The sequence below is a fragment of the Macrobrachium rosenbergii genome, chromosome 7, assembly GCF_040412425.1.
Source record: "Macrobrachium rosenbergii isolate ZJJX-2024 chromosome 7, ASM4041242v1, whole genome shotgun sequence".
Lineage (NCBI taxonomy): Eukaryota > Metazoa > Arthropoda > Malacostraca > Decapoda > Palaemonidae > Macrobrachium > Macrobrachium rosenbergii.
In genome coordinates this window covers 40,813,758-40,828,958 of record NC_089747.1, presented here as the reverse complement: position 1 = coordinate 40,828,958, position 15,201 = coordinate 40,813,758, and the positions used below count along the sequence as shown (strand labels likewise).

At 33.5% G+C, this 15,201-nt stretch overlaps 1 protein-coding gene across 1 annotated transcript in view; it reads left to right on the top strand.

Annotated features, from left to right (window-relative positions):
• The window catches only part of LOC136840408 (KH domain-containing, RNA-binding, signal transduction-associated protein 2-like), an 85,144-nt gene extending 72,720 nt beyond the window's left edge, over nt 1–12,424 (top strand). Inside the window, exons 8-9 of the mRNA XM_067107087.1 lie at nt 2,709–2,804; nt 6,365–12,424. Coding sequence (XP_066963188.1) covers nt 2,709–2,797 — 89 coding nt within the window. The 3' untranslated portion in view covers nt 2,798–2,804; nt 6,365–12,424. The remainder of the gene's footprint in view (nt 1–2,708; nt 2,805–6,364) is intronic.
• Nucleotides 12,425–15,201: the final 2,777 nt, after the last annotated feature.

Here is a 15,201-nt window from a genome sequence, read left to right as displayed (position 1 = left end):
CTTGGGATCATCCATATGAATGTTCTGCTCTTATGTGGTGGTTCATTCTTTTCTCTTCAAGGGATTGAACCTTCTCTTACCTTCCTATGGTTGTTCTCTTGATGGAATGATTTTCCAAGAATATTCTCCTCTTTTCATCCGTTCACTTGAGGAATATGGTGTTTCAATTCATTCTTCGCACCAATGCAGCAAGTTGTCATCAAGTCATTCTTGAGAGTGAAAGTCAATTCCAGAAACTGGTATATTTCCTACGTGGGCATACTGCTACCTGCAACAAATCTGCGAAAGAAAATAAATTAATTCACCTGGGAAAACTTCAAGGTTGGAAAAAAAAAAGGATGAAAATGCACGAATGACAAACTCTTATAAACATTAAATTACACATAAAAATATTTATCACTTAGGTAAAACACAGACAACTGATCATTCCATGAACAAAGTTTATATATATAAAAAAAAAACATTTGCCAAAGTGTTACTGAAATAAAAATAAATTTCAGTCCTGTTCATGGTAAATTTTTCTGTCAGTAAAGGGGGAGTTAGCCAATACAAAACCAATATTGAAGAGTTTCCTGGCTATGGTTATTGCGTAAAAGCATTGCCACATTACATATATTTTAACATACCATTTCAGGGGTAAATTACTAAAGTTACCATCGTAACAGAAAGAGCTATACTAAGCTTTAGGATATCGTTGGTAATGACACCTATTCAACTAACCATGTCATCATGTAGATGGGACTTTTTAAAGTGATTTAACTGCATGAAAGCCAATCTCTGTGATGACGACACCTGCCCATGAAGTCCACTCTATTGGCCATAGTAACTGAAATCATAAAGACGAGAATTTATTATGAAAAGAATAGGAGAGCATGTGCTAGTATTTAAAGACAAGATTTTATTATGAAAAGAATAGGAGAGCATGTGCTAATATTTAAAGACAAGAATTTATTATGGAAAGAATAGGAAAGCATGTGCTAGTAATTAGCTTTGAGATTATCGGTATGAAATTAATTTGCGATTTATTATTAAAGAGAGCAGAAATTCTCTTAACTTCAGAAACTTAATCTGTATTGTAAATGAAGATCGTTGACGTTCAGCATTAAACAAAAATTATTAAAAAGTGTAATTATTAAGTAACAGTTAAGTCACAAGGGATGGTTATTTTACATCATCAAGAGAAGTAGGACAGTGTAATAAAATACGCAAAAGGACTGCTAAACATACCTCCTAAGTAGAGACAGGAATTTACATCACAACTTCAAATTTTCCTCAAAGTATTCATTTATGGATACCAATCCGGCCCAAAGGAAAATTTATACAAAGGTCAACGTCAGGCCGTTGAAGGAACAAGAACTTGAATCAAACATTTAGAGGGGGGGGAGCTTCCTATCCCAAGTATTTATTCATGAAAGCCAAACTTGTATAAAGAGACCTACCTCCTCCTATATATACTCGTTACTCGTGACTTCAGCTCTCATTTTTTCTCCAGTAAAAAAAAAAAATTAAAGAGGAGAGAGGGAGCTGGACATTCAAGAGAGAAATAGACAAGGGTAAACTCTTGTTTGCTTTGTCACTCTCTTTTCCACCTTTTGTTTTCCATTCCCATTCTCTCTCTCTCTCTCTGTTTCCCTTACTCCCCTTTCGCCTCCCTCGCTGCCTTTGTTTCTCTGTGATTGTTCTGTTTACTGGTTTTACTGCTCCTTTTGTATGACGTGGCCTTTCATGTTTTGTGGAGTCATTTGCTTATTCCAAGTAATTTTCTTTCCCTGTATCACTTCATTCCACGTCATAACGACGCTAAGCTTATTTTTAACGTTATAAAATAATTACGTCATGATTTACATAAGTTTCTCTATTCCCTCCCCCCCTTTATTTAGCGCCATTTGCTGTCGCTGATGTGAATTTTCCGTTTCTGATGTAAATGAAAATCGTTAACGCGGGATTTTTTTTTTTGAATGATTTTTGGACAAAAGCTAATGGTTGGTCTTTATATATTGGATGCAAACATGGGTGATGGAATTACTTTGTTACTTTATGTTACTTTATTGTGTTTGGGCTTAACGATACGAGCACACATCATTGAAACGTATAAAAGGGGAAGTGATCCATCAACCGAATTTGGTTGGTGAACCAAATTACAGTTAGCGGGGTGTTGGGTTGGGGGGGGTGGGGGGGGGCTGGGGTACTCTATAAATAAACTGGGATCACACGGGACTTGTTTCATGAATTAATTGCGCACACACTTCATGCGCACTCCAAGGGAAAATGTGTATATTTTTATTATGTATGTAAAGGAAAATATATTTTTATTATGTATGTAAAGGAAAATATGTATACTTTTTTATTATGTATGTATAACTCTTTGACAGTTCTTCCTCCTCAGTTTTGGTTTTATTTATAATTATAATATCTTGACTTATTGTGCACATACTTCACGTGCATCCAAGGGCAGTTTGTAGACTGAAGTATGTATGTATAACTTTTCTTAAACAATTCATCTTTTTCGGTCCTGTTATTTGAAAACTTTAATCTATGCATGGGCTTTTGTTATTTATAAGTACTTAGCTTCATATTTTTTTTTTTTTACACATCACCAGAGCATGCCCGTTTACGTTTTCCCATTACAATTTCATGTATGTAAAAAACTCAAGTGATCTTACAGTAAACCTAAATCGCGCTAACCCCCGACTTCCCGTTTTCTTTAGGACACTCGAATGGAAAACGGCGAAAGTTGGACGATGACCACATTCCACAGCAGACAAAGATATCTGGTATCAGTTGGTTTCAGTGTTAACAATCATGTACGTATATATATATATATAAATATGCTTTTATCTTGTTTGTTATTGTTGTTTTAATTGTATTTGTTTTTCCTGGCTTCTCTATTCATCCTTTGCTGGTTGGTGTGGGATGGTGTATACTTCCTTTGTTTCCCTTTTAACAATTCTTGTTTATGTTTTTAACATTTCAGTTCCTGTTTTTGACATGTCAGTGCCAACAGGTTTGATATGGAGGATGGTATACCCAGTGAAATCAGTGCTGTAATCTGAATATAAAATTTAATGTAATTAATGTTGTAACTTCAGTTTAATCAAACAGTTTTTATGTAAATCTAGGACAAAACACCAGATAATTTTACATGTCAGGGACTGAAGATTTGCTGGGTATCTTTTAAGGGCAACAGTAGAATTCACACATTTGCAAAAATTGGCAGACTTACATTTTTTGCCTTTGGATTTTCCTACTCATTCTGGAAAATCCTTACACTACTACTTTAAAAATAACCTTGAATATTTTAGCTGCAGTCATTCTAGAAAATCCATTAGCAATTTAACTACTTATTTTAAAATGCACATCAATATTTTCCACTTGCGCCTCACCTTGCCACTTCTGTGCACAAGTGCGCTTCAACCATTAAATTCCTGTGACAAACTGTATTATAGACTATTGTGTCGACACCAACTATTTTAACGGTTAAGTACACCTCTTTTTCTTTCGCAATTGCTTGTAGAGTCTGCAAAGACACGAGTGGCGAAATGGAAAACCGACCTTACGCCGAAAGAAGAGTAATATAATCTCCGCTCGCGACCCAAAGGCTGTGTCGTGTTTTATTAATGAATTCATTTCTATGCAGATTCCCTCGCGAAGTCCCTGGAATTAATTATTCATTCGTCATATTTCTCAGTCTTTAAATATAACCAAGGAATTTTTAAGTGCGGGATAAAACGCGGATGTAATGAAATATTGACTTTCAATTAACGGGTCCAAACCCGATTGCCCGAGAGGGAGGGAGGGAGGGAATCTAAGTTAGCAGTGTTTCCTCGGCAGTGCCTCTGTTTAAATTTTGTCTTTTTATATATAAATGTCATTTTCTGTGCTTCAGTTTCAAAAACGATGCTTCCCAAAATGAGAAGTTTAAATTTTATTCCTTACAACAGCCTTAAATTTATAGCCTTTCAATTAAGTTGAAAGTGGTTATTGCCTGTTGATAATTTTATTTCAATTTCAATAAAGTTGAAAGTGGTTATTGCCTGTTGATAATTTCATTATTGGAGTTGAAAGTGGTTACTGCCTGTTGATAATTTTTTTATTTCGATAAAGTTGAAAGTGGTTATTGCCTGTTGATAATTTTATTTTTATTGAAAGTGGTACTTTCAAGTAGGAGTTAATTGAACAGATACTTATGTCAATTTTTTAAAATACTGTCATCATGGTTCTAAAGTTCTAAAATTACAGAAGAAAAACAGGAACTATGAAGCAAACCAAACTACCCCCCAAAAAATATACATGTATATCAATGTATATATACATGTATATATATTTTATATATCAAATTAACTTTTCTGCAATAATTTTTATCATCAAAAAGTTTACTTTAAACGACGCCTCGACAAAAGACTCATTAGCAAATGCAAAAAAATAAATTCTAACCTTTATTATTATATCGAAACGATGATTGACGGTTTCAGACTCCTTTTTCAACTAAAATAAACAAAAAAAAAATTAAGTCCTTTTAACACGGCACCCGTTCTAATTCGGTCACAGAGACTAATGTATAAACTTAATCGTAATTAGAGTTTGTAACTTCGTCTAAGTTACTCATTAAGAATCATTCCGTGTTAACTTGATCGCTCTTGTTGAAGTTGATCCTAACTTAGTTGTCTGGGTTTGAATGTAGCTGGAATTGCTTGTGCATTGTGTAAGGGCTTTTAATTCTGAGAAATAGGTGTCCGGATTGAAGTCAGATACCCATATTAAACAAACTCTCTCTCTCTCTCTCTCACTCTCTCTCTCTACTAGGTATCACTGCCAGATTTGATAATTATCTTGCCATTAAACTGTGTCCAAGTAAATTATAGATATCCACACTAACTTTCTGATTCAGGAACTCGCCAGACTTGATATTTATCTTACCATTACTCCATATTAACAAATATATATCCTAAAGCTTTATTAGTTGAATTAATATATATAACCTGTGGTATTTTAGTTTCATTACGCCTTTTGAAACTTTGTGTTTAATGTAAATTACTTTTTTTTTTGTCATGTCACTCAAATTTTGAATCGCAGTATTCAAACTATTTATACATTAAGAGGACATACAAGTTAAAAAAAAATGTATTTACACACACACACACCTATCTATCTATCTGTCTCTCGATTACTTTCTCGTTAAGCGACATTAGTAATCTGACGAAACAGAACCATAACGAGTTCTCCAAAGAAACCCCCAATGATTCAGTACAGTTAACTGCCGTTTACACAGCCCTTTCGTCACTGACAGGGAATCTGATCAAAACCTCACTTCACTTACCTGTGTTGCCTGTCACGTGAAGTAATGTGCGGATTTGCTGGGTGGTGTGAATGCTCTTGATTCTATCAAGTAAAATTCCCCTGTCGTTCACCTCTCTTTGTCGATTTCTGTTCTTGGGGTTAGCCTAGAAAAAAAGGAGAGATTTAACAGTTAGAATGAAGCAGATTTTTTTGTGGGGTCTAATATGTGTAAATAATTTTAGCTTGAAATTTTTACAGTATTAATTTCTAAAATTGAAAATTTTTGTTGGTCTCATATTTATAGATAGTTTTAAGTTTTTTGAAATTTCAACAGTATTAATTTTTAAAATCAAGTGCAGACTAGAACTATATCTGTAATGCTGCCTATAACCAGAATCTAAGCAGCCGTGAATGCCTTTATTTTAAAACAAATTATTTATATAAATATAAAAATTCACCACAAACATTGACACCCGAGTGAGTATTTTACTGATATGTCGTATTAAATCAATAAGACGGTAAAGCAATAAAGAAGAGTTATGCTAAATATGTGTTAGTGCTCAGAAAGTAAAGATGGGCCTCCTTGGCCATATCTCCCAATATGGGAGATAGGAATGTTATGTGTTTGCACCACAATTCTCTCTTATTGAAGTTTGAGTAAAAATTAAAATATTAAATATTTTGTCATGATGTTTGGAAGGTGTCTTTGTTATAACATAGCTTGTCCAAGTATAATCACCGAAATTTATAAGCTACCTGTATGGAATAAATTACTTACAAGGAACCATCTTTAAATTAATATTAATTACTTGGTATGAAGTTTACAAGGTAACTTTGTTATAACATAGCTTGTCCAGATATTATGGCCACCGAATTTGACAAAAGTTTACCTATATGGAAGAAGTTACTTGCAAGGAACCGTCATTAAATTAATGTTATTTGGTATGAAGTTTACAAGGTAATTCTGTTATAGCAGCTTGCCCAGATATGATCACCGAAATTAAAAGTTACCTGTACGGAATAAGTTACCTACAAGGAGCCGTCTGTAATAATATAAGACAGTACTGATTTCTCTCTCCAATTCCAGATAGCAGCGACATGAGAGATGGAGCTTTGAAGAAGGCTGGTGCATCAAAGGTGGCAAACTGTGGTCACTTCCGCCACGAGCCCTATATACTACGTAGGCCTCATAGCCATATCATCACAAATAAGGAGAGATCTCGTATGCCATGAAGTGAAGAAGAAGAAGAAGATCAAATAGGGAAGAGAGAAAAAAAGAGCTTCGTTATATATATCTTTTTTGCACATAAATCCCCGAAAATCTTCCCCCCACCCCAACCCTTCAAGATGTCACTTCCCTCAAAGTCTTTGACGACAAGCTTTTGAAGTGAAGTATCTATCTCTCTCTCTCTCTTTCTCACATGGAGGAGGAGGAGGAGGAGGAGGAGGAGGAGAGAGAGAAGAGAGCCACCAGGAAAAATGATGGTTGAAAATTGACTGAGAAAAATATGTTCCAGCATTTTCCTTTTTGTGAGTTGAACCGTTGGACCCTGAAAGGGACACAGGAAGAAGAAGAAGAAGAAGAAGAAGAAGAAGAAGTGGTGTTTTAGTCGATTATTCTGTTTCAACTCTTTCTGTCTGCGTACTTTTTTGTGATGGAGGTTGTTCAAAAGTGACCACGATCATATATATATATTTATCTTTATACTTTTAATGTTATAGTCTCTCACACGATTTGTTTTTTAGTGTTGACAGAACAGCGCACGTTATGGATTTTGCTTTGTAATCTGATAGTCAAGTGTGTATTATTTTAATTTGCTTTGCCCTGGCTGATTGATGATGATGATGATGATGATGATGATGATCATGATAACTATCGATTGTTTCTGCTGTGAGGTTCTTCAGTTTCAAGTTTGAAAGAATCAAAATCATTCTGATGGTAGAGAATCATAATGGCAATCTGAATTCATTTCCGATTCATTTTTAAATATTTTCAAACGATGTTGTTCTGGAATGCTGCCTTCCTGCCACCCATCTTGTTGCGACGAGGAAGGCCCTGCAAAGTATATTTCAATCTCGCGCCCTCTGTCTGTGCTGATGCTGCAAATGAAATTTGTAATTAATTATGTAGTGGTAAGTTATATTCACCCCTCCCCATAAATTTTCCGTGTAGTCGACGTATTTCACTTAGATGTTTTTGACCAGACAAAGAGGCATCACAGTAAAAATAAGAAGTCTTGCAGAAGTCTTTCATGGTAATACAGGAAATATGTGAAAACAATAATGTTTAAAATAGAAAAATGAAGGGAGATTTAGCTGAGCATGTTAGTTATATACCATTAGCTTTAAAAGTTACTTGGGGAAAAAAATAAAGTTAGCAATCATTTTAGATCTTGCAAGAAACGTAGGCTGTAGCGTAGGTTTTATTAGTCGTAGATGGAATAGAGAAATATAAAAAAAAAAAAAGTTCCATATTAGGACTGAGAAACTTAAAAACTTTTCAGTTTGCCGTGAGGAGGAAAGAGGAGGAATCTTTTTCTTCGTGCTGCGCTCAGGAGGAGTCTGGGAATGATGTTTAGCGAGTGGGAAAAAGTTTGTTGGCGAATGCTTTATGGAGAGAAGGTAGAAAAACGTTGTTGGTTTTGTTAGCAGTGAACAAGACTTGCTAAAAATAATGCCATGTTTGTCTTTCTGAGTTCTGTGTTTCTGTTGTAAATATAATTTGATGTACACTGTTATTTACACGAAGCCTTAAGAGTGTGTCTACAGACATTAACAAAACAGATACAGTTGCAAGATGTGACTTCAGGTTTATGAATATTTGTTACAATAGTATGATAAGACTTATTGTGAAGTTCTGAAGTTCGTATGTTATATAATATAAATAACTTTTAGGGATTCGTCAGAGAGAATGAGATGTTGTGCATGGCTTTTCTAGTCATGGGAAGGAGGGTGGTAATCATTTCGAGGCAGAGTTTTTTTCGCAAGAGCATGAACTTCTTCATAATAAAATGCGAACGTTGGCAAACTTGGCTTCAGAGCTTTTGACCATTTTAAAATATTTGATATATCAAATGTATTTGAAGACAAAGTAAACATATCGTATATTTTCACTATGAGATGTAGATTAGACACGTAGATGGATTTGATACTTTTTAATGCCGAGCGTTGGCAAATGAAAAAAACGATGCTTTTTTCTTCGCGGAAGAAGAAGAAGAAGAAGAAGCGAGAATCAAATTTACCAATGCTCACGAGGATGCTCGCTTTTTGTGGTAGGGCGAATTCTTTGCTGACTTCGCGGATACCAAAAAAAGTCGCTTCAGAACCAAATGGAAACAATATATATTGTATGATGATAATTGATTATAATAAGGTGTTATTGTCAGATGTTTAAATAAGATGTGTTTTTATGTTGCTTCGGTGTTTTGAGTTCATCAGACACCGCTCATATCTCTCTTATATATATGTTTTGGTCTTCTTCATGTAAACGAAACAAAAACAAAAAAAAGCTGGCAGGATATACAAAAAAACCTGAACAATATTCTCTTTACCGCTACACTACTACTCTTGTATGTTTGTATATAATACAAATTGATTTTAACAACTTTATTTTTCAATATATTTTATTAATGTTGATGTATACAAAGATTTTTAAGAAGCTGGGACATGGGGCACAATGAGAAATGATGATGCTTATCTACGTAAGCCTCTCTTTTCCTCCCATTTTCCCTCAGTGGAGATTTCTCTCAATAGCTATTTAACGCAGGAGGAGGAGGAAGAAGAAGAGGAGGAGGAGGAAGAAGAAGGAGAAGGAGGAGGAAGGAAGGTGGTGATGATGATGATGATGATGTTGATAAAGCCAATTACAATATGAATCAAAAAGGTCAGTATGATGAAGCCTTAGCCATAGATTTCAGAGTTTATTAATTAGTACTACCACTACTATTACTGTACTACCACTTCTTCTGCTGTTACTACTACTGCTATTACTACTACTACTACTACTACTACTATTATCGCTACTACCTTGACTGTTATTGATTATTATTATTAATTATTATTATTGTTATGAATATTGTCTCTACAGATAAGCAGAGAACATTTTTTTGTATAGTGGAAAGAAAAATCTTGTATGACACAAGTACATATTTATTTAAGAACGACTGCATTTTAATATTCAGTCGACCAAAAGTCAGAACAATCAAATCATTCAAAAAAAAAAAAAAATTTTTACTATTTTTATACTACGATGATGGTAACAAAAAAACCAGGGGCTATATATATATATATCTTTTAAGATAAAATACTACTAACTTTAAAATGAATTTCCATACACCTTCATTCATTACAGGTATTATATTATTAGCTGGGCTGACAAGACCCACTTTCAGACAGACGTTTTTGAATTGCCAATTTTTGAGATTTTCCTCAGGAAAGATTTTTTTAAAAGTACATTTGCATTTTGAGTGACACGGGTGGAAATGTTTTTCCCCCCCAACAGTCACCTGCCCCAAAAATCAAGCGGTTGATATATAGGTGATAAGTTCATATCAAAAATCGACAATGACTGATGACGATGAAACCTCAAAGAAAATCATAAAATGATAATGCTACACTTATCAATTTTATATATATATATAAAAAAACATGTTTTTGTTAAGATTCAAATATAACTTATATACTTTTTACTGCACAATGTAAGTGTGTATTTTCGCACTTTTATTTATGGATAATAAACTACAAAAAAATGAATAGCTGTTCAATCAATGTTGTTTTACATTCCAAGAATCTTATATATGGTGAGTATTGTCATGTTTGTGTTATATATGAGATGTACTGAAAATAATTATATGAAGTTTACCCTTGGTTTTTCCTCTGAGAATGAAGTAATATCTAAAATAAATACATACACTATACATTTATATATATATATATATATATATATATATATATATATATATATATATATATATATATATATATATATATATATATATATATATATATATATATATATATATATATTTACACACATACATGTTACACACACACACACATTATCACAACACCTGGATCAGTTTCATAGATATAGATTAGTTTTTCTTTTTATTTGTACAACCACCGAGACGCTGCTATTAGGGGGTAAGTTTATAGACGAGTCTTTTAGTCAGTAATAAACAAAAATATAGACATTAGGCAGAAAAAAAAAAACTTTCGATTCACGTAGATAGTGATGCTTAAGTTACGGACAGTAATTCACACTACGGTTTAAAAAACAAAAAATCTGGTTTGAATTTTATAAAAAAATTTTTAAAAATCTGGTTTGAATTTTATAAAACTGTTTTTATTAAGTTTTAAATGAATCTGTCAGGACTAAAAAATTTTTTTAAATAGTTGTAACAATAATAAGACTGTGTTTACTGATAGGAGAATTATATCTATGGAAGAAATATTATTATTAATGTGTAAATAGTTTTTATCTGGGCCGCTTTGCACCACCGCCGCCATCTTTATAAATGGCAAGCATATCATTACAATAAATGTTATTATAAGCATATATTATATATATAAAGATTAAAAAAAAACAAAAAGGAACCTTAAGTGCATTCTTTCTCAACTCTTTTAAACCTTTTTAAAAAAAAAATATTGTCATGTCATCATCCTATAAGATATTTTTTAACAAATAAAAAACTCTATATAACCTCATCTGTCATTTCCTCATGTCTCACTCACGTCACTCATGTCCCCTCCTGAAACATTTGTCATTTCTCTATGCCTATGTCTTGTCTTTCATATTTCTTTGTTCTTCGTTCTATTTTCTTAATGTTGGGTTCACATACGCGTACGAACGTCTGCATATATACAAGGTATTTCATGTGTGTGTAAATACGTGTATATGTGCACAGATACTGGTGTATTAACGGCAAACTTTTACGAGTTACACTGTAACAGACACTTCCCTACATATGAATAAGTTACATTCCGAATGGCCATTAGTATCTTGAATTGTTTGTAAGTTGGTCTTCATACCTACTTTGAAGTACAGTATGATAAGTCAGTACAGTACTATACGTTTTTTCATCCTAAAACACAATACAGCACTGTATTTTATAAAGGACAGTACTTTATGAATACGAATGATACATAAAATTTAAACATTATTGTGCTCAGAACAAAATTTGAACTCACGTTTGTTCGTATCTCTGAACGTTCGTAACTTGAATGTTCGCAAGTAGGGTAGTGTCTACACATCAAGTCCGTATTAATACGACGTGTGTATCCAGTCATTAACACTTCAAGACTTCCTTTTCTCCTCAACAAATAAAATTTTCAATCCAGAATCTTCATCTTCAAGCTAACGGATCGGATGAACTGATATCTGTCACTATGGTTTGTTTACAAAAATTTAATATCCATTTATAATTACAGATTCAGTCTGGTATTAGTCTACGATGCATCTGCATGTATGATGATGATGTCGTTCAATACATACATACACACATACATGCGTATGCATACTCAAAGTCTAGGAAACCAAAATGTAGCATTCTGCATTATTAATCCACCGTGTATTTGCTTCCATGTGCTAATGTGCCCTTAGTCTCGTTCTAAAAACTGCTTGTACATAATTTGTAAAATGCCCAAATAGTTGAGAGAGAGAGGTGATGCAGAATGCTGGATGATAAGAAAAAAAAACAAAAAACAAAACAGGCCTTTTATGCTTCTTAATAAATTCATTGATTAAAATCAAATTTAATCTAATGCTTATCCTGTGCTCCCTTTACTGAATGTATAATGTTAACCTTTTAATCTATTAATAGAGTAGTACGTTGTGTATTTTAAAGGTACTTTAAAATCATCCTAAAAAAAATTTATTCGTTGTATACTTAAAGGTGACGTCATCAGGGCCTAGAGTAGACGCGCGTGCGCTGTAGTAAGTCATATTGCATTTCACACTTTTTGCGATAACTCAAGCCTTATAGCAATACTGCATGGCGGTCACTTAGCCCCGTTGGCGTCGCGTTTTTGGTTTCACATAATGTTTACTCAAATTTGCTTTTTTTTTTTCTCTTGTTTGATTCATAGTATATATATATATCTATTGCGACTGTATATCAAAGTGTTTCAATAAACTCTTTCAGTGTAACTTACATTTTTTTAATTGGATCTTCCCTCCTATAGTTTTTTTTTTTTAAATTTACTTATATAACGTGTGTATTCTCTCTCATTTTTCCACATATTAAAAATAAAAAGGGGGTGTTTCTGTGTCTTAACAGATAAAACGGGATAAAAGGAATTATTTCATGTCTTTTAACATCACGGGATAAACGGAATATTCTATGTTTTTAACACTTGTAATAAAACCGGGTAAAACGAATATTGTGTGTCATGATTTATATAAAGGGGATAAAATGAATATTTTCATTTTAATATATTTATAAATGGGTGTTTAAAATGGTATACTGATATTAACCTGTAAATGTGGTTAAGTCTGCTAACATGTATAAAAGGGAATTATATATAATATATATAAATATATTTATATATAATCATATATATTTTGCACACACGTTTTTAACATGTAAAGCGCACTTGGTTTTTGTCATGATTATAATTTTGTGAATATATATATATAATCAGACAGACACACACAAATATGCATAGTCATATATGATATTATTATATGCTAAGAGGGATACTTCAACAGAAGGTAATTTCTTGCATAATAAAAATGGACACTTCAAAATTTTACCTAAGGAATGTTTTTGTTTCTAACACGTATCATAGGATAATTTATGTCTTTAACACTAAAAGGGTTTATATATGTTTTGTTAACATATAAAAGCAAGGGATGTTTTAGAGCCACGAAGCCCCGATAATCCTAGTTCTTATAAAATTTAATAATTGGGGTTTTTCATCCACTGCAGATCATTGCATAAAACGTCCACGAGTTTCCTCCTAATATTTTGTTTGTTCCATAATAACATCTGTTCCGCGGAATCTTTCGTTTCGTATATTTATACATGCATATGTGTATAGCCACATTCAGTGATATACGCATACAATGCGCGTATACATGTACAAAGAAATGTTCTCGTGGAAATCTGCCATTAAAACTTATTTTGATTCTCCTTCTGCATTTCTGAAACAGTTCCGTCATTATTATGATATAACTTTTTTCCTTTCCTTTCCCCTGCTTTATTCTAACGTTCCTTTCGTCTTTCATAAAAAAAGAAGAAATAACGGTTTATAACATCTTACGTCAAACCTTCTCTTATTTTTTGTTTATACATAAACATTAATGAATTAAAACTTTTGTCATAAAAGTAGTAGTATCTTAGACACTTACTAATGTTTTATCTTCACTACTTAACACCGAGTAACTTCTACATGTGAGAATGATCATATCCTTTATTTTTTTTTTATTTCTCTAAACATAACTTTTCATATTACATTTGTAAGATTATTACTGTTGCACAAGGACCACAAATGGAAGTGAAAAAACTACGGAAAGTCGGTATGACTGTCTATACATTGTGTTTCAAACTCCACTCAAAAGTTGACCGAAAAAAATATGAAGAATGTCTACAAACGGGACTTATCGAATTCAATGGAACATACAGTGGAATATAGTGTTTCGGCCAAAGGCCAAGCACTGGGACCTACGAGGTCATTCAGCGATTTAAAGGAAATTTGAGAGGAGGTAGGTTTGAAAGGTGTAACAGGAGGAAAACCTTTTGCAGTTGCATTATGACAAAATTGTTGGAGAGGGTGGATAGCAAGATGGAAGAAAGATATGAAAGGAGGTGCAGTAAAAGGAATAGCTAGGGGCCTTAGGAAGGGACGCTGCAAAGAACCTTTAGTGATGCCTACAGTGAACCATGTGAGGTGCACTGACGGCACTGGCCCCCTTAGGGGTTAACGAGTTCAATTTCCATGCTGAGTTTGAGAGCAGAAGAAAAGTGTGGAAGAGATAAAAAAAAAAAATTGGATTTAGTTTTCATTTTTGTTATATGATTTCCCCGGACTATTTTCGGCATAAAAATTATGGTTACTGTAATAAGCAACGATCTATAAGTCGCCTTCTAAGTTGCTGAATGACATAAAACGTGTAAGGAAACAATATGGAAATGAACAGTTCAAAAAAAGTGGACAGACCCAACTGTTGTTCTAAAAACCCATTGAACGCCTACCATATTTCTTTTGACACTTTTGCTTCTGTCAAGAAGAATCTAACAGACATAAATATAAACCCTCTATAATTTATTCTTAATCTGTAGTTCCTCATTGGACGGGCGGGTACCGTTCTCAGCTAGCACTCTGCTGGCAGCGAGTTCGAATCTCCGACCGGCCAATGAAGAATAAGAGGAATTTATTTCTGGTGATAGATATTAATTTCTCGCTATAATGTGGTTCGGATTCCACAATATGCTGTAGGTCCCGTTGCTAAGTAACCAGTTGGTTCTTAGCCACGTAAAGTAAATCTAATCCTTCGGGCCAGCCCCAGGAGAGCTGTTAACCAGCTCAGTGGTCTGGTTAAATAAGGTATACTTAACTTTTTGTATCGCTAAGGATCTCTACGAAAATCGGTTGCTGATCTATAAAAAAAAAATAAGCTAGTTTCATTTAAATTCTCTTAAAAGTGTTTTACTTAATTGCAAGCAACTTTACTACAAGTATGAGAAACCTTGCAACCATCCTAAGCAATGAGAAAGGAAATATTGGTCACTGACGGCGAAATCAACAAAAAACTGAATGAGAAATCTAGCTGCATTGCAGATTTTTCAGTGGTCTTACCTGGAGCCGAAAGCACAAAAAACAACTTTACCTAGCCCAGTACAGAGCGACAGACCTGGCTTTCGAATAGAATACAATACAGAATTTACGCCAAAGGCCAAGCGCCGGGACCTCTGAGGTCATTCA